We start from the raw sequence: 20,930 nt of genomic DNA, 5'->3' as shown, positions 1-20,930 counted from the left end.
ATAGGAAGACCATCATACCACCATTGTGAGACCCATCTGCCTCCTTATAAACAATATGCCAGATATTAGGGACTTGGTCAAGTGAGAAGGACCCTGTTGGCTAGAACAGGGAATAGATGTTCATAGCTGGTCCAGAGTGGAAGCGGGGGTGGGGGGGAAGTATGAGAACACTTAGCAAAAGTCCCATAATTTCATTTGTCCTAGACAAGGAAACTCAGTGAAGTATGACTCAGAAGTCAAACAGACATTGGCAGTTCCAAGAGAGGGATCTGCCCTACCCGACACTCAGCAGAGATGTGGTAAGGATGAATGAATTGGACCCAGGTGGGAGGATCTAAATAGAGGCATTAGGGTTGACAGGATGTCTGTGACTTCCAGACTTCAGCTTCCTCATCTGGAAAATGAAGCACTTGGACCAGCTGATCCCCACAGCCTCTTCAGTTCTAGCATTCTGTAAACGTACTAGCATGCTCTTGTTTTTGCATCTTAGGAAGGAAAGACAAATAATGTTCTTCTGGTTCTGTTCACTTCACTTTGCGTGAGTTCATACAAGTCTTCCCAGGTTTTTCTGAAACCATCCTGCTTATCATTTCTTTTTTTCTTTTTAATATAATTTTATTTTTCAAATGTTAAAATAATTTTTAACATTTTTTTTAAAGATCTGAGTTCCAAATGCTATCCCTCTCTTCCTTCCTCCCTCCCTGAGATAGGAGGCAATCAGATATAGGTTATACATGTGCAATCATGTAAAATGTTTTCATATTATTCATTTTATACAAGAAGACTCAAAAAAAGAATGAAAGAAAGAAAGTAGAAAAATAGCATGCTTCAGTCTGTATTCAAACAATGTCAGTTCTTTCTCTGGAGTGGATAGTATGCTTCATCATTAGTCATTTGGGATTGTTAGATCATTGTATTGCTGAGAATAGCTAAATTATTCACAGTTCTTCACTGAACAATGTTGCTGTTAATGAGTATGATGTTCTCCTGGTTCTGTTCACCTCACTTTGCATCAGTTCATATAAGTCCTCCTAGTTTGTTCTTATCATTTCTTATAGCACAATAGTATTCCACAATCTTATATCATAACTCATTTAGCCATTCCCCAGTTGATGGGTATCCCCTCAATTTCCAATTCTTTGCCACTACAAAAAGAACTACTTTAAATATTTTTGTACAAGTAGGTCCTTTTCCCTTTAAAAAAATCTCTTTGGAATATAGACCTAGCATGTTGTAAAAGAAAAGCAACATCTACATAACACAGATTTTTAGCTTAATGTATAATATTCTCTTTCTTTTCTACCATGTATATAGAAATGCTCTTTTTAGTTGGTGTTTATTAAAGTCAGAATGAAAAAGGTAAAAACAAATACAAAAACAAAAAAACCCCAATATGATCAGTTGGGGGCCTGGCAGGTAGAACAATGCCCCCCCCCCAGTTTCTTTCTTTACGTTTGATTCAGGTATATGTAGATACACACACAAATTTACACATACACACACACGTATATTTGTGTATATATATTTATACATATATATGTAGATATGTGTATATGTGTGTGTTTTTCCTTTCACAATGAATTCCCATAAATTGACTTTTTAGCCTGATTCATTTTCACTGAGTGAAAGTACCATTAGAAGGAAACCCAAAGGGTTTCTTCATATTTTAGGGGAAAAAAATGCAAAGGCCCTCTGAGGGGAAAAAAAAAAGCCACAGAAGATACTGCAAAACCACAGTCTCTGCTCTCCAGTCAGGGAAAGTGTCTGGTCAGGATGTGAAAATGCTGCTAAGTTCAGGGGTCATTTCCATGCCTCAGCTCCTGTTTACTTCGTGGACATTGGACAGGGGTCCTTTTCGACAGCATAATTTCTGCAGTTCAAGCCACTGGGCTCTGTAATCCCTAATCAAACACAGAAAGTCTTAGGTAATCATATCCAAGGGGATTCCATTTTACTTGATTTAAATGAGAAAGTTAAATCTCAGTCTAGACGGGCCTCTTTGTAGCTCCAACGAATCTTACACCCTGCAGGACACTTGGTCTTTGAATATGTTTCTCATTTTCCAGACAAGCCCAGGGGATCTGCATCCCTCAATAAAATTCCTGTCTGCACTAAATTGCCTTTTGGTGGTGATTTATACCTCCATAAACCTCCATCATGGGCAGGAGAGCGTGTTTAATTGTATAACTGACATGACTTATGCAGGGATGAGTTATTAAGCTTATCTCTGCAAAGGGGATAGGGCAGGGCTCTGTGAAGTCACAGGCATTTGTGATGGTGGAAGCAATGACAAGGAAAACAATCAGGGGCTTCTGCTGAGCCCAGGACCACTATGGAGTTGACAGGGCAGTGAGATCTCATAGAGACCACCCTTGGGGAGCAGTGCCTTGACCTAGGAGTCATGGATAAGATTTCTATCCTGGGTTCTTAGTCAGGCTCAAGCATTCATACTGTGTGCCCAACACAATGAGCCCACGATGTGCGCTACAAGATAGGTGTGAAGATGCCCCTAGTCCCTATTCACAAGGAACACATAATGTAGCTGAGTAGACCACACGTAGGTACATGAAACTGTGGTGTGCTATACAGCATATCAAGCATTGGTTCTGGACCCAGGAGACCAAGGTTCGAATCTTGCCTCTTGGGCTTTCTCCAGTGGCACCTCCAGGATCAAATATAAAAATCCTCCATTTGGCATTCAAAGGTGTTTGTAACTTGCCCTATCCTACCTTACTAATCTACTTATACCTTACTCCCCCTTGTATTTGCAATCTAGTGACAGTGTTTTTCTTCCTATTTCTTTTTTCTTTGGGTTTGTTTTTGCTAGGCAATGGGATTAAATGACTTGCCCAGGGTCACACTGCTAATAAGTGTCAAGTGTCTGGTCTGAGGACAGATTTGAACTCAGGTCCTCCTGATTCCAGGACCAGTACTCTATCTACTTCATCACCTAGCTGGCCCCTCCTTCCTGTTCCTTGAACAAGACATTCCATCTCCTGACTACATGTGTTTTCATTGGCTGAACCCTAAGACTAAAAGTTTCTCCATCCTGCTTTCCACCTCTTGGTTTCCCTCAAGGCTCACCTATAATCCCACCTGGAAGAAACTTTTCCTGATCCCCCTTAATGCTAGTGCCTCCCCTCTCTTGATCATCTTCAATTTATCCTACATCTTGTTTGTACAGTTATTTGTAAGGTATCTCCCTCATTAATACGGACAGCTAACATTTACATATCACTTAGTAGGTATCAGGCACTGTGTTGAATACTTTATAAATATCTTAGTTGACCTGCAAAAAGACCCCCAAAAAACAAAAAAAATGCTCTAGGTGGTAGGTGCTATTATTATCCCCATTTTACAGATGAGGAACCTGAGGCAAACAGAAATCAAGTGACTTGCCCAGGATCACATACCTAGTAAGTGTCTGAAGCCAGATTCACTAAGGCCTTCCTAACTCCAGGCCTGTCACTCTATCCACTGCGTCATCTTAGCTGTCCATTAAACTGAGAGCTCCTGGAGCAAGGATTGTCTTTCACCTCTCTTAATATACCCAGCACTTAGCAAGGTGTCTGGCACACAGTAGGGACTTAATAAATGCTTGTTGATTAGATTGGACTGTGTGACATTGGTTAAGCCAGTTTAGGCTGCCTGGGCTTCCAATTTCCTTGACTGTAAAATGAAAGGGTTGGATTAGATTGGCTCTGGGGTCCCTCTGCTAATTGTATGTAGCACTGTTTGTAACAAAACCACACGCTGATATACGAACATGATAAATTTTGCTATATGATTAGACGACAGGACCATATAGGATAAAGCATAGATTGTGTAGTATACATAATGAGAATGAAAGTAACAAGAGAAAAGAAAGATCAATGTGAGTTTGTTTTGCCAGACCATGAGAAAAATGGCACTTGATAAATTAATAGAATATAAAACAAGAGGAGAAAATTAAGAAAGGCTTTCCAAGGTTAGAGGAGAGTGGGAAGAAAACCCTGGTAGAGACCTGGAAGTGAGTTGTGATTATGGTGTACATGGGAGATCTTAAAGAAGGCTTATTTGGAACAGAGACCAAAACAGATTTGCACTTGGAGAAGTAGTGAAAGAGAAAATAGGATCGACGGGGGGATGTCTGATTTTGGAACTTTAGATCTCTTCAAAAGAAAACAGGGAACCAGTGAGGGTTCTTGAGATAGGGTGTGACATCATGAGGGGAAAGGACTGTGAAGGATGAGTTGGGGAAGAGAAAGTCAGGAGTCAGGAAGACAAACCATGGTATGAGGTTTCCCTGAAATACTGTGTAACTTTAAGAAAATTCTGTGCATATCTGTGTTCCCTTATTTCTCTGCATGAAAGATGGAGGCAATAATAACCTCTCTCCCTCCTGACCTACTAAGAGGGAGTTGGGGGGAGGGTTTTGCATAGTATATAATGTCAGCAAAATCCTTTGTGCTCTTTGGAGAATCACAGACTCTTAGAATTGAAGGATCTTCCAAAGTTCATAAGATCAGGAGATCCAAGATTTAGAGATGGAAGTGACCTTAGAAGTCATTGAGGGGTAGCTCGATGGTGCAGTGGATAGAACACTGGTCCTGGACCTGAGTTCAAATGCAGCTTCAGACACTTGACACTTACTAGCTGTGTGACCCTGGGCAAGTCACTTAAACCCACTGCCTAGCCAAAGGGGAAAAAAAAAGGAGTCATTGAGTTCAATCCTCTCATTTTACAAATGAGGAAACTGAGGCCTTGACTTGTCCAACTCACACAGGTTGTATGTCTCTGAGACAGGTCTTAATCCAGCTCTTACCTAAATCATGAAGTCTGCTCATAACCTTGGTTTCATAAGGGACAAGTAGTCAATGAGCCCCCAAGTGATGAAAATAAGACCGAATACCCTGTATCAAGTCCCCTGTTCCTCTTATTCTTGAGAATTAGGTTCACTAATCCTCTTAGTCTTTATCCTTTCTTTATTTCATCTGATATTAACCTCATGATCTGTAAGAGGTGAGCAGACAGTTTTAGGGCTGGAAGGTATATTGGACATCAAATAGTCCAGCCTCTTCATTTTACAAATGAGGAAACTGAGGCCTCTCCTTGTCATAGATGGTAAGTCCATGCCTTGGCGTACAAAGCCGGGTGCTCTAGGTCTGAATCCAACTCTGCTTCCCAATTATTAACAGAGGGCAAGCCAGGGCTCTGGAAGAACCTAGCTCATTGTAATCACCTGTTCAGAAAATTAGTTCAAAGTAGAAAATTAGTTCATAGAAAATTCGTTCCTGATGGACACCCATACTACCAAAGAAGGGTATAAGGAGAGAGAGAGACAGACAGACAGAGACAGAGACAGAGACAGAGACAGAGAGACAGAGAGAGACAGAGATGGAGAGAGAGATGGAGACAGAGACAAAGAGATGGAGAAAGAAAGAGAGATAAAGAGAGACAGAGAGAGATATATAGAGACAGAGACAGAGACACAGAGAGAAACAGGGAGAGACAGAGATAGAGAGAGATAGAGACACAGAAAGAGACAGAGACAAAAACAGAGAGAGATTTAAAGACAGAGACAGAGACAGAGAGACAAAAACAGAGAGAGATATTGAGACAGACTGAGAGACTGAGAGACAGAGAGAGACAGAGACAGAGAGGTCACCCCATACCATAGATTCTCTAGTCTTAGGGGATTAAGCACCTTCCCACAAGGCCCTTGAGTAAACCATGTGGTCAACCACTTTGGAATTCTAGGGAGTCTCTGTCTGATGAGAAAAACTACAAAGGACCTTAAATAATTTCAGTCTCTCCATTGTCAACATTCCTTGTCCCCACAAGAGGCAATGAATTCAGTTTGTTTTTGTCTGAGGATATATATAAAGTAAGGACAATATCCGGCAGACAGCTTGCAGCCTCGTTGTCTGGGGAGAGAGGAGGAGAACTGGAGGACAGATTTAAAATATTTTATCAATCATTCAGTTTTCTTGAATAACTACCTGGGCCAAACCCAAAGGCCACAAAATACTGAAAAGGAAGCATCTTTCAGAGGCAATGTAGTATAGCAGGCAGACCATCAGATGTAGAGTCAGGAAACATGAGGTCAGAGTCTGGTTCTGACTTGCCAGCTGTGTGAATATGGGCAAGTTACAACGCCTCTGAATGTCATTATCCTTACCTTTAAAATGAACAAATAGGTACTCGCACATTCCATCTTACAGGATGGTTATGGGGAAATGCCACGAATGGAGAGAAAGGGACAGATCTCAAAGATATTGTGGAGGTAGAAACAACATAATTTGGCAACTTAGCTGTTTGAGCCTCAGAGAAGTCAAATGAATTAACTGATCATGCTACATAGCCAGGGTGGCTAGGAGGAATTGAACTTAGTTCTTCTTGAATTCAAGGCCAGAACTTTATATACTTATGATAAAGAGAGAATATTGTAATGTTCTAGAATTTTCCAGCTCAACAGCTTTCAGGTGGCACAGTGGATAGAGCATGAGGCCTAGAGTTTGGAAGACCTGAGTTCAAATCTTGTCTCAGACACTTACTAACTGTGTGACCCTGGGCAAGTCAGTTAACCTTGTTTGTCTCAGTTTCCTTATCTGTAAAATGAGCTAGAGAAGGAAATGATCGACCACTCTAGTATCTTTGCCAAGATAACTCCAAATGGGGTCATGAAGAGTCAAATACAATGGAACAACAACAGTTTGGGGTCAATTCTAGATGGTTCACTAAGTTTAAAAATAATCTTGTGCTACACTTTGGTTTGGTTCATGGTTCATAGTTGGGTTGAGTGAGTTTGGGGTTCAGTGAATTATTGTGCATTGCATCAATTTGGGTTCATAGTTTGATTTAGCTTTAGTCTTTGGTTTATAGAACTCTTTAAGTTTCTATCTCTGTAACCCTGGCACCTAGCACAGTAAAGTGTATACAGTAGGCATTTACTAAACCTTTTGTTTGAATTTACTTGGGCTGGAAGATATTATTCAGTCAGACAACTGGAAGGGATGTTACAAGGGCATTACTTAGGTCTGAACTTGTGTGTGCTTGTGTGTGTGCGCGTGTGGGTGTGTGGGTGTGTGTATGTGTGTACATATGCACATGATACAAACCAGTTATGGAATAGGTCAGGATTCATCGAAGGGCATCAGCAAATCTGTATGGGAATCCTTATATAAGCAAACATAGCTTCCCTAGACTGAGTAAATAAAGTTTTGCAAATATACATATTATTGTTTTTCAAATATATCTATCTATCTATATCCATATCTATCTATCTACCTATCTATCTATCTATCTATCTATCTATCTATCTATCTATCTATCTGTAGTTTTGATGAATAAAGGTCATTGAGAAGACTGACTGAATCCATAGTAACTTCTTATCATTTTATACTTCTGTAATCAACAAATATAATGATATGGGAGCAAGAGAGAGAAAAGAGGAATGACACAGCTCTTCTTCACTGATGATGTTGAGTAGATGTAGAATAAGGCAGAATTAAGTTAAGAAGAATAGTTTTAAAACTTCAGGGCAATAGGAGGATGGTGGGAGTGAGGTAGGGAAGGAGAAGAACTTCCTAGAAAAGGGAGTTGCTTCTATTTTTGATTTTTTAAAAATTATTATCTTGTTTTTAATTTATGGAATAAAACAAGTGTTTCTATAACATAATATAATAAAAAGATGATTGCTCATGAAACTGTAAATATATTATGTGTATTATGTACTGCTTGCTATTCCTTTTAAATATATAATAAAGTTACCATGTACATTTTTTTTTGCTCCCCTTGGAGATGGCTACCATTAGACATAAATAGGCATATATATGTAAAATTATTTTATATATACTTCTATTTATCAGTTCTTTCTCTGGAGGCAGATGATGTCTCTCTTCATATGTCCTTTATAGATAATTTGGGTATTTATAGTAGTCAAAAGGACTTATTCAAAGTCATTCTTAAAACAATATGTCTGTTACTGTATACGGTGTTCTCTCGGTTCTGCTATTTTTGTTCTTCATTATTTCATGCAAATCTTTCCATGTTTTTCTAAGCTCACTGAGCTCATCATTTCTTACAGCACAGTAGTATTCCATCACAATCATATGCCACAACTTGTTCAGACATATGCAATTAACTAAAATTTTAATTTAAGCTGAAGCATGATAAATTTTATTTCAACCCTCCATTTTAATTCTGTGTGTATCCCTAATTCTTTAATGTGTTTCTTGTAAACAACATAATGTTGGATTCTGCTTTTTAATCCATTCTGCTATCCATTTCCATTTTATGAGTGAGTTCATCTCATTCACATTCAAAGTTATAATTACTATTTGTGAATTTCCCTCCATCTTATTTTTACTCACTATTTTCTTTCTCAGCCTCTCTTTTTACCCTATTCCTGTTACCTTATCTTCTCCCCTTACCCTCCTATTCTTTATTTTACCCCTCCCCCCTTTAAGAGTACCTCTGTTATCTTGAAAACATTAAAGACTAATTATAAGGCAGTCATTAAGGTCAAACTGTTACTTATTACAAGTGAAAATGTTATCAGTATTCTTAAAACTGTCATCATTGCTAAAGTGTTTTAAAAGAAAGGTTGGGGCTGAGTTGTGCATGATAGGATGCTTCTAAAAAACACAATTGGGTAGGAAAAGGTAAAAAAGAGCAATTCTCATAAATACGGGGTGTGAAAGGAAGAATTAATACAGAGGAAGCAGGCTGGGATGGAGGGCTGGTAATGTTAGAACCTTACTCTCATCTGGGTTGAAGAGGAAACAATATGTGTCTCTGGAAGGGTGTAGAAGTCTTCTGAACTTGGAAAAAGATGAGAAAACTGGGGAACAGAGTCAAGGAAGGACATTTAGAAGGGTGCATAGGTTAAGATTTAGGAGAGTGGAGGGGGAGAAAATAATTGAGAGGCTATTTTTAATGTTAAAAAGGGGTCTCACACTTAAGAGGGGCAGTTAGGTGGCACAGTAGATAGAGTGCCAGACCTGGAGTCAGGAAGATTTATCTTCTTGAGTTCAAATCTGGCTTCAAACACTCAAAGGCTATATGACCCTGGGCAAGTCACTTAACTCTTTGGTTTCCTCATCTGTAAAAATGAGCTGAAGAAGGAAATGACAAACCACTCCAGTATCTTTGCAAGAAAACCCCAAATAGGAATCATGAAGAGTCAAACATGACTGAAAAATGACCAAGCAACAATAACATACTAGAAAAGGTTGGGAAACATTGTCCTAAATCATCCCGGTCAAATAGAAGTTCATCTCATTTTTCAAACATATCCAGAGGAAAAGATAATATGAATTCTTACCTTTTTTAGATACCTTACAGTGTCTAATAACCTTTCACATTTGAGTAAGATTTTTCCTTTTTATCTAATTTAAATCATTCCATCTACATTGAAGTAGTATCCTTTCAAAATGGTAGCCATATTCTACTTTAAAAGAATCAACTAGTATCTAAAATTAGGTTTTAGAGGGTTTTTTTAAATGTGCATGTGTATGAGGAAGGGTCTAAATCTATAATTTTATCTATATAGGGAATTCCAAGTGAAGAAACTTTTCATTCTTGCAGATTGACAACTTAACCATAACTGTATTCTTAGAGAGCTGTCTGAGTCATCAGAAGGTTAAAAGGGAGAGGAAAAGAGGAAACCAGGTATTAAAAAGTATATCTTGGGAGTAAGAGGCTAACTTGAGAGAAGTTAGTTGTCCTGAAAGGTTAAATTTCCCATGGACAAATGGTTAGCATGTTTCAAATGCAGGACTCTAACACAGGTTTTCCTGACTCCAAGGCTAGCCCTCCATCAACTCTGCCATAACTCTTCTCTGTATATATAGCATGACAAGATTCTGGACCCCATTGGTGAACAGAAATCTCAGTTCTTCTCATTCCCCAGGGGAGCTACCTTGACCCTGTGACTGCTTAGAGCTAGGCTTTGATGGACAAGTAAGCCCTTCTAACCTAGGGGAGAGGAAAAGAGGAAACCAGGGAATAGAAAGTGCATCTCAGGAGCAAGAGGCTAATTTGAGAGAAGTTGCCCTGAGGAATAGCCAGGATGAGTTATTGAATGGAAGAATAGCGGTCAGAAGAAAGGCTATCATGGAAATGGGGGCCAGAGTGTAATAATGGGAAGTGGCCAGCACCAATGCAGGCCTTAAAGGCAGAATTCCAGTGCCATGAGGCAGATCTGGGCAAATTCTGTTTTACTAGACTGTTCCAGAGGGGCAGAGTCATAACTGGTAGTGATTCCTCGCCAGACTTCAAAGGCTGCCCCCTCCCCACCCCCACCCACCCTGCTCACCAGCATCTTCCATTGTAATATCCATCTTGCATTTATGGTGACTTTGAGTGTGAGGGAAGCCTTCTGCCAGGCTCAGCTTCTGCTGACAAGCAAGCTTGAAGCTTCAAAGTGCCTAATTAAGTCTGGACACCAAGAATGGCCTTAAGAAAAATTGAGGATATATAGACCATTGAGGCCTGTGTTGAATCTGAAGTCAAGTGAATTCTGAATAGATCTGCTTACTCGGAAGAGAGAAACTCCTTAAAGAAGGAATAAGTTGAATGAAGAAGACGTTGATCTACAATTGACATTTTGTGGTCTTTCAAAATCTTTTCTGCTGTGAAATGCTCAAGGATTATTGAAACCTTGTCCTTTCCCCTGCCTCTCCCTTCTCAGGAAACCTCAAATCTGTTCCTGAAGCTTCTCTCTGATTCTATAAACCTCATTTTACTTCCTCCTCACCTTTAATTGTCAACAAAAAAGAAACAAACAAACAAACAAAAACAACCCACACAACATTGTTAACCATAGCATTAGGGACTTTTGTGTTTCTTCACTAAAATGTATGGTAGAGAGAGAAAGACTATAGGTTAGAGGTGGTGGGGTGGTGAGAATATGACAGATGAATTTTACAATTATAAGGCTATTTCCTGGCCTACTGGCTTGGAATGAACAAAAGAGGATTGTTAATTCAATTTTATAACTTACTGGAGCAAAGACAAAAACTTAAACCTGGATTATTCTAAACTAGTCAGCAGCTTTGGTTTGGGGAGGCTAAGATAAAATCCTGGTATGGGAGGTATATCTTGACCCCTTCCTTTTCCACTTTATTTTTTCCCCTTTAGGTCTGGCTTATAAGGAAAACCAAGTCATGCCAAAGGGGCGAGGCTAAGGGAGCAGCTATAAAGTAATTTTTGAGAAGAACTGAGGGAGTGGCTAGAAAAGAGGGAATCAGATTCATACAAAGAAGAAGGCCCAGTGACAGTGAATGACAACCCTGCCCCCATTAGCTCAGCATAGCATACGATACCACTACCACCGCTGCTTGAATAGTATAATGTATTTTTAGTACTAGGCAGCTAGCTTTCTTTTTATTTTTTATTTTTGACATCTTTCCTTTTTTTCACATCTCCTAGACAGCTAGGTGCCACAGTAGATTGAATGCCAGGTCTGGAGTCAGGAAGATTCATCTTCCTGAGTTCCTATTTGGCTTTAGACACTTACTAGCTGTGTGACCCTGAGCAAGTCCCTTCACCCTCTTTGCCTTAGTTTCTTTACCTGTAAAACGAGTTGGAGAAGGAAATGCCAAACTACTCCAGTATCTCTGCCAAAACAAAACCAAACCCAGATCTGGTCACCAAGAGTCAAACACAACTGAAATGACTGAACAACAACAGACTTCCTCTTGTATACCTTCCCCACCTGGAGAGCTATCTCTTATAACAAAGAATTTTAATGAAAAGAAAAAGAGGAGAAAAACATCAGCAAAACCAATCAATACATCAAAAAAAAATCTGATGTCATAAGGCAGTAAACTTTCAATTATCCATAAGACCAAAAGCTCATGTAACAGAGCTTAACAAAGAGCGTACAAGTCCCATTATAGTCAGTCAATCCCATTTCTCACCAAACCATTAAACACTACTGACACAACATTAAATCTATCCTAAGTAGGAAAAGTTATTGAGAATGATTTTTGCTAGACATGACCCCTTCTCCAGGACCTTGTCTAGTGATCAGCAGAGAAATTCTGTGTTCATCCCAAAGAAATATAGTAGAATAAAAAGCAGGGGAGACATTAGAGATTTGAATAATTCACAACCTGGGAAAATTGTTCCCTCCATAAGGCTGTAATATTTAGATGTTTTTAGCCACTAACCCTAGCCCATTGATTGTTGTTGAAATATTCTGGATTATCCACTACCAGAATTTGGAATGGAAAAGGCATTTCTCCTGGCTTTACCTTGACCATCCAGGGAATTCTTAGATTTGTCCTTAGATATGCTAAAGACTCATTACAAGAAAGCCTGACTGCCAGAATTAGCCCTTTTATTCCAATGTTGCCTAAAAGCCTTGATGGGATTGAAAAGGTAGTTTGCATTATCATTTCACTGGTATCAGCACACCTGTTGAGTTGACATAGATAAGTAGTACTTAAATAAAATGTGTCTGCTCAGCCACAACTTACTGTTTCCCACATTTTTCTCTGTTCTTCTCTCTGTTAGGTCAAGGAATGATGGGGATCCAGAGTAGGAGGCTGGTGATTCCAGGGTTTTGATTCAAGTGCAAATTTTTTCTTTTTCATAGCTCCTCACAAAGCTTCCAAAAGCAGGTCTCATGCTGGGGTGTTGAGTCATGAAAACGATCATCTATGACCCCTGAAAAGAAAGGTTGGAAGCTTGAAAGTGGGCAACAGTAATGAAAATAATAGTTTGTATTTCCATAGCCTTTTGGGGTTTTCAAAGGGCTTCACTGTCCCTTCTTCCTCTGATAGAATGTAAGCTCCATAAGGGCAAGACTATTTCCTTTTCTCTGTACCTCTAGCAAATACCTGGCACAGGAGGGGGAGGAAGGGATAGGGTACAATAATAAATACTTCTTGAATAGAGTAGAATCCAGGTAGGTCATTGCAAGATTTCTCATATCCATTTAAAGATGAGGAAATTGAAGCTCAGGGGGGAAAGTATACTTGCCTGTGATGACACACTTTCAGACACATGAGGTTCTTACATTTGTTGTAAGGGACCATACATAGTTCATTTCCTTGGAGAAACAAACTCAAAATTTTTGTTTGTTTGTTTTATTTTTTAATCAGATCTGTGATTTCATTAGTGTAATGAACTCCAGAGGAAAAAAGTCCCTCTACTAATGCAGGTCAGCATCTGCTCCCAAAATTTGTAATCATATAAATTGTCTAACTATAAAGTTAAGTGACTTGCCCAAAGTCACATTGTCATGTTTGTAAGAGAGGGACACTCTCCACCTCAGACATGATTAGGTTTTAACTGTGTGTGAACAGGATTGTCTGTACTGTGTGATCTCTTTATCATGTGCAAACTCTTCTCTAATTGGGTAGAGAAATACTCAGCATGTTTGATTAATCAGAAAAAGCTAACCATAATCCTGGGGGCTTTAAGTAGCTGGAGAAATTGTAGCACTTGTCCATTGAAGCAGTGAACTGATCCAGCAGCAGAAGATTTCATTCCAGAGGATTCCAGCTAGGCTCTTCTCTTTCTCTCTTCCCTATCCCCTACTCTGTCTCAATAACCATGTCAGTGGAGAGATGCGACAGTAGCATCTAGAGAACACACTGCAGGCAAAAGTGGACACAGATGCATACAGAGAGCTAGACAGCCACCAGAGAGGAAGCAGTTCCAAGGAAAATGACCCCTTGTACTAGAGAAGAATGCTGGCTATGGGCTTAAGGAAGGACTACCAGTAATCAGAAATTATGAGTTTACCGTTTGCCCACATGTGTTCTCTACATGTGTGGCTTACCATCATCCTTCTGTAAGTTTAAGCCTACTCTTCCCCTGAGCTCTGCATATTTGTGAGAGAATGTACCAACAGTTAAGTGGCAGAGTGGATAGAGTGCTGGACCTGGAGTCAGGAAGACCTGAGTTCAAATCTGCCCTTAGATACTTGCTAGTTGTAGGACCCTAGGCAATTCCCTTCACTTCTGTTTTCCTTCATTACACTGAAAATGGGGATTATACCATTTACTTTCCAGGGATATTGTGAGGATCAAATGAGCTAATGCTTATCATAGTGCTTTGGCATATAGTAGGTGCTTAATAAATCCTCCCTCCCTCCCTTTCTCTTTCCTTCCTTCCTTCCTTCTTTCCTTCCCCCTTCCTCATTCTTTCCTCCTGCTTTCCTCCCTTCTTCCCTCTCTCTCTCCCTTTATTCCTCCCTCCCTCCTTTCCTTCCTTCCTTCTTCCCTCTACAAATACCTTTTACTCAAAGCTAAATGAAGTCTGGCTGGCCAATGTCAATGGGAAACACAGTTGTGGGGCATGTGAACAATAGCACTAGAACTCCAGCCATTAAAGATTGCCCCTAGAGCTCTGAGCACAGTAGCAGCCACCTCTAGGGTACAAGTGGGAATTGGGGAAGTAGCCTCAGAGGGGATACACTGTGTGTCAGAGACAGAACTGTCAGGTCTTCCTTATCTCTCTCCTGTGCCTCACAGTGTTTATACAGAATCTGGTGTTTCCTCCTGTATCATCTGTTGTTGTTCAGTTGTTTTCAGTTGTGTCTGACTCTTTGTGACCCCATTTGGAGTTTTCTTGGCAAAGATACTGGAGTGGTTTGCCATTTCCTTCTCTAGCTCATTTGACTCATTGAGTTAAACATGGCTAAGTGACTTGCCCAAGGTCACAGGTGGTAAGTGTCTGAGGGAATATTTGAACTCAGGTCTTCAGACTCTAGTCCCGAAACTGTAATCACTGAGCTACCTAGCTGCTTTTATCATCTATCCTACTACCATTGCTCATCTTATTGGAGCAGAATAGAAAAAAAATGGGTCTTAGAATATATGAGGTCTAAGGGAACTTAGAGGTCAACTAGTCTAACTCCTTTATTTTAGAAGTGAGGAAATTGAGGTAAGGGAGGTGAAATGAACAGTCCAAGGTTAAATGCTTAGGAAAAAGTGCCACTGGAACTTGAACCCAGATCTCCTGACTATCTTGTCCAGGGCTCTTTCCATCACCCTATAGCACACATCCTGTAAACTGGAGTACTCAGCCCCGAGAATGATTTATTCCATTCCTTTCTCATCCTTCCCTACTTAAACGGATGTCTTGAAGTGTTTGCTCCTGTCGGCTTGGAGCCCCCAAGCCCCAGCTGAGCTGTCTCTTTTGCACAGCAGCCAGTGAAGGTCACACATGGCTGTCTGCTTTCCGGGTTTCCTACAAATGAGAAAAACTGGTGCTTTGGCAGAGCTTCCTAAGACAGCTTAGATACAAAGTACAGAAGTTGCTTTTTCCTGGGGAAGAAAAATTGACTGAGCCTTGTTGGATGGGTGCTGGCCAAAGTTTCATTTCCCTTTAGCATTGTGCTTCAGGTTTTCTTTTCTTTTTCTCAGGGAGGGAAGAAAAAGGAGGAGAGGGGAAAGAATAGTTGGGTAGGGAGGGAAATGTCATAGCCCCTTGCTGAAATCCAACAAACAAACATAGTCAGAAAACCTCTGATACTTACACCATGTGTGGCACATGGCAAACTTATTGAGAACTAAGAATTTGGACCTTCGGAAAAGAAAAGTGTTCTTTCCAAGGGCATACGAAATAACAAATGGAACCCAGCAGGACGTGCTTGAGCCTGGGGTGTAGCCATGCACTCTTTCTGGCACTGTGTGGAACTTAATCTTCTCCTCTGGTCACTGGGAGCTGTTAGCCACACTGAAGAGCAGGGAGGTATCCAAATGATCGTTCCACAGATGGAGGGGAGTCCCGACTTTTTCACCCTTGTCTCTCACTAGAAGGGGAGCTGGCAGTCTTTTGCCATTTGTTTTGTCTAGCAGTGTTTATTCCTTTGGGTGGGGGAGACAAGAATTCTCTGAGGCACTTGCAATGGCTATCTAAGTGGATGTTGAATTGGTGACTCTTTTGCTCTGCTGAACCCACCAGTGGTTACCCAAAAATCTCCGAGGATGAGGAGAGAGGCCCAACAGTGGGTAGCAGCAGTGAGGTATTTGTCTATGTGGTTCTGGTATTCAGTCACATAGGCCCTCTAAGTATGTTCCCTAGAGGCATCCTTAACCCTCCCCCAACCCCTTTCACCCACCCCCAGAGAGCACACTGTTCTGTCTGAGCTTCCCAATGAATCACTCACATCCAATGTTTCCACATGAGTTTCATACCCTAGAGCCCAAGAATACAATTAGAACACATCTATTTCCCTGAGGGACTCGTAAGATTTATATCTTTGTTACTTGCATCAGAAGGTGCCCTGGTTAATATAGTATCTTGATATTCCAGAGTTATTATTAGTTCTAGAGATAACAACTCTTTGCAGAAGGGTTAATTGTCCTTCTGTCCTGCCAAGACTGGAAAATGCTGATTCAGGGGTCAGTGTATAAGCAAGGTGCTGGTCTGGCTATGTTACCTCCAGACTCAATAAACCCCAGTGGCTCCATAATACCTCTAAAATCAAGTAGGAACTCCTGTTTGCATTTAAAGCCAAGGTCTGCTGATTTCACCTTTTCCATATCTCTAGAATATGCTCCCTTCGCTCTTCTGACACTGCCACCACTCTGGTACAGGCCCTCGCTACCCCATGCCTGGATTATTACAAATAGCCTGTGGTGGATTTACCTGTCTTAAGTCCCTTCTAACTCCAATCCATCTTCCATTCAGCCATCAAAATGATTACCCTAAAGCACAGGTCTGATCATGTCACATCCCCTCCATCAAATATATAGGTAGATAGAAAGAAAGCCAATACATTTATTAAGTGCTTACTATGTGACAGGCACTTGGCTAGGCACCAGGGATACAAATTCAAGCAGGTAAGACAATGTTTGCCTTCAGGGATCTTGCATTCTAATGAAGAAGATAACACATAAAAGGGTGGGAGAAATAGGTAGGGTAACAAGCAAAAACCACCAGTGATATTTCTCCAAGGAAGTGGAGTAGAAATCTGGGACTCAGTGAGGGAAAGACAAAGTTTACCTGGGGTCCCAAGAGCATAGTCCAAGGTTCTGAAGGGAAGGAGATGAAGATGATCACCTAAGAACACAAGGAAGGCTTGGTGATATGCAGATGGCCCCCCAGAAGGTTCCAACTCTAATCTTTAAGGTTCTTAGGGAGGAAAGACCTTTGAAGTTAATGTGAATTCTACTCTTTTACTGCCCCTCAGTTATACTGACCTACTTCTCAGTTAGAATGTAGCATAATGAGAAGGAAGCAAGGAATTAAATATTTAAGTGCCAGGCATTGTACTTGCAATTATTACCTCATTTGATTCTCAGAACAACCCTGGGAGGTAGGTGGTATTTTTATTCCTATTTACTGTTGAGGAGACTGAGGTAGACTGAGTGACTTGCCCAGGGTCACACAACTAGGTGTCTGAGGCCAGATTTGAACTCATGTCTTCCTTACTCTAGGCCCAGTGCTTTATCCACCGCATTACCTAGCTATTGGAAAGATCATTAAATTAAGAAATGGTGACCTAAAATCTGACCTTAGCTCTACCATGAACTGCATGACACTGGATGAGCCATGTGAGCTTTTGTGAGCCTATAAAATAGAGGATCAGACCAAAAGGATGTCTGAGGTCCTTTCCAGTTCTAGGTTTCAGGCTCATATGTTCTCCACAGGCAGACTAAATCTAATCCTTTGTCTACATATAAACCATGGCCTAGAAGTGAAGTATTTTGTTTTCATGAACCAGTTTCAATCTTGAGAGTGTTTCTCAAAAAAACAAAAAAACAAAAACAAAACTTCCTTTGGTTGATATTTTCCTGGGAACATCAGATTTTTGCTTTATTTTGCTTCTACCTAAGGTTCTGGAATGACTCCAACAAAATAGAAAAAAGGTTTCCTCTTGAAACATTAGAATTTCCCTCAACTCTCATGCAAACATGCAGATCAAAAATTCATTAAACAAAAGATAAGTTTTATTTAACCTATCAAATTTGTAAAAAATAGAGGACTCAGACCAAAGCCTATAGGGAATCAAAACAATTCTTCTTCCCTTTCCAGGAGATCTCCATATTCCCTATTGATAATGGGCATTGTCTCAGTCAAACTGAGACCTGTTAAAGACCTTTAGAAGTCCCTCCACTGCATCCTGGGCCATCTCCAGTTGTCCTGATCTGTATCTTGCCACTGGACCCAGATGGCTCCGGAGGAGAAAGTGAGGCTGGGGACTTTGTATAGCCCTCCTTCACTTAAATCCAATTCACTTACATATAATGGCATCACCTCCCTGATGTCTGGGTTTTCTTAGGGTGAAGGACAAACAACAACAACAACAACAACAATTCTCTGGACTTAGAGCATTACCCTAGAGTCAAGGTGCTTTAAGCTCAAAGGCAAAGCACTTGTTACAGACATAAATCAGCTCCCTCCCTCCAGTGAGTTCTAATTTGCCCAGGCAACTATACAGTTCTTTAGACTTAAATCCCAGGGGTGATGCTTCTTTGTGTAAGTGGAAGCACTCAAGGTCACCAGGGAGTTGAATTTTTTCCCCATGGACCTGTACAGTCCACAAAACTCACATAACTTTCCTGAGTCTTACTTTCTTCACCTGTGAAGCGAGGAGTTTGTATACGGTCTCAGATAAAACCCTACCTTCTACAAGAAGCCTTTCTCAATTACTTTTGATTCTAGTGTCTTCCTTTCATTGACTATTTCCTTTCAATCCTGTACATAATTTGTTTGTACATAGTTGTTTTCGTGTTGTCTTCCCTATTAGACTGAACTCCTTGAGAGCAGAGGCTCTCTTTGTATCCCAGTGTACAGTGCCTGGCCCATAGTAGGCATGTTAATAAATGTTTATTGGTTGACTTGACTAACCTAAAGCCTCTTTCTTACCTGTGTAGCATTCTATACTTTTAAGGTACAGTTCTACCAGCAACAAACTTCAACAAAGTAGAGGTCTCTTCAATAATTACATATGGAATATTCCTTTCATCTTCCTTAGTAATTTTATTTTTTAGAGCTGGGCTTACACAATTTATGTTCCCCTTGCCAATTGGTGATGGAGATCTACCTCTTTGTCATATATCTAGTTTATTGTGGTAGGTTTCTAAGTAATGAGTTAATTAAACTCTTAACAAAACAATCCATCAGCTACCAGCTTGGAAAAATAAGAAGCCTGAAACCTTGCAACTCCCCCTCAGGAAAGTTCAATGTTGCCCTTCTTCATTGTGGGCTGGCTGACTCTTGGCTTCGTACCCTGAAGGAGGAGAGCAGATGCCGCCTCTAAGAGCTTGTAATCTATCCAGGTCTCCCATGAGCATTACTTCTCAGTTGTGGATTTTCTTACCATTCTGGGAAACAATAAATACCACTGGTCACTTCAGTGCATACTGAAAAAAGGCTTTGTTGGGGATTTGACACTTTACTAATTCAGACTCACTTAATTTCTCAGGCTAGCAGGCCAAATACAATTTGTTGGCTTACTTTCAGAAGGTCAAGTATTAGGGAAAACATTTCAAATGGCCTTGGTCCCTTCAGAAGGAGGCCTAGAGGGGGGTTGGCCTCCATTTAAGTTGGACCTCATCAGATTGAACCTTCATCATGTCTGACAAGCAACCTCTATTCGCTGTGTGGAAAAAACAGGTGAGAACTGAGAAAAAAGTTGGAACTATAAAAGACCGTTTATTACTTCAGCCCTCAAAGTATGCTCAGGCCTGAGGCTCCCTGGGGGCATAGCAACAAACCAGTCCTTGTTTCAATATAAACAGTGAGACTCTCCAAAACTTTGTCCAAAACCTGACCCAAAAGGATGGGTATGTTTCTGGTGCAAGGGAAGGGAGCACCAGAGATAGACTCCCATTCCTCTAAGCTACAAGCAATTCTTGTACATGGAAAATTTTTTAGTAGGCAGGGCATAGTGTTGGTCTTGTTTTTCTTATGGCTGTCCCTAGGAACATGTGAGGATCTACCAGTGGGAGAGCTCATTCAGTTTATAGTTCCCCAATGCCTGAGCATCTCCTGATTGATGATATTTGCATAGACTCAGAACATTCCATCTTGACCTTGCTTACATTTACATACTCTGAAAATGGGTCAATTAACTATCCTTCTACATACAATCCTACCTTTGTAGGGTCACCTGTGATGACCTGCTTTGTGTTTCCATCGTACCCTCTCTGGACTTGAAACTGGGTTTGAATCTTGCTTTCAAAACACTTACTAGATATGTAACCTTGGGTAAGTCACTTAACCCCTCTGAAACTTGCCTTTTCTAAGGACATTGAATTTGATGACCTCGAACATCTCTTACAATTCTAAATCTATGATCCTATGATCTCTTGGGATCTTGTTGCAACATTGAAAATTTTCCAGAGGATGAAGATTCTACAGTTATCCAATAGTTCCACTGTCTTGAGAGTCAAGAAGTTTTCCTTTTTGTTCAAGTTGAATCTCTGTAGTTTTAATTTAGAACAAATTCTTCTTGTTTAAGCCTCGTGGATGGTCAATGAGAGGAAACCAGGACTCAAACAGAACAAGGGCACTCTTTACCCTAGAGAGGAAGCCTTTGGGGCTGAACTCCTTGAGAGGGCCTTCTACACAGTCCCTCCATTTTCTCTTCTTTCACTCTCTTTCAAAGCCTTTGCAATTTGGCCTCTAACTTCAACATTTAACTGAATTATTTAACACTTCATGGCTTAGGTTCTCCAAGAATACAGCAACTAGAAAGAGGAAACACATGTTTGATATGGTAAATTGTTTCCAGATAAGGGCTGATATGGATTCTGAGATCACATGTGGATGGCTCTTTCAAGAAATAGAATTTTCTTAATGAAAATGACAGTACTTCTTCGATATAATTGGCTCATCTTGGAAATAAAATTGTTCTTACCAAAAATTAAAATTTGCTTCAATAAATTTTTTTATATTAACTTACAGATGTACATGTTATTTCCCCTGATCAAATATAAACTCTCTGAAGGCAGTTAGTCAGTCAACAAACATTTACT

The 20,930-nt window shown here is 40.3% G+C and overlaps 1 protein-coding gene across 2 annotated transcripts in view; it reads right to left on the bottom strand.

Annotated features, from left to right (window-relative positions):
- The window catches only part of NEDD9 (neural precursor cell expressed, developmentally down-regulated 9), a 232,541-nt gene that overhangs the window by 137,820 nt on the left and 73,791 nt on the right, over nucleotides 1-20,930 (bottom strand). For both annotated transcript variants that reach the window (XM_021009864.2, XM_078153609.1), the window contains exon 2: nucleotides 12,468-12,657. In XM_021009864.2, coding sequence (XP_020865523.1) covers nucleotides 12,468-12,479 — 12 coding nt within the window. In that variant the 5' untranslated portion in view covers nucleotides 12,480-12,657. The remainder of the gene's footprint in view (nucleotides 1-12,467; nucleotides 12,658-20,930) is intronic.

This window comes from Phascolarctos cinereus, unplaced genomic scaffold (assembly GCF_003287225.1).
Source record: "Phascolarctos cinereus isolate Bilbo 61053 unplaced genomic scaffold, phaCin_HiC Scaffold_4;HRSCAF=312, whole genome shotgun sequence".
Lineage (NCBI taxonomy): Eukaryota > Metazoa > Chordata > Mammalia > Diprotodontia > Phascolarctidae > Phascolarctos > Phascolarctos cinereus.
This window is presented reverse-complemented; position numbering and strand designations above follow the sequence as displayed.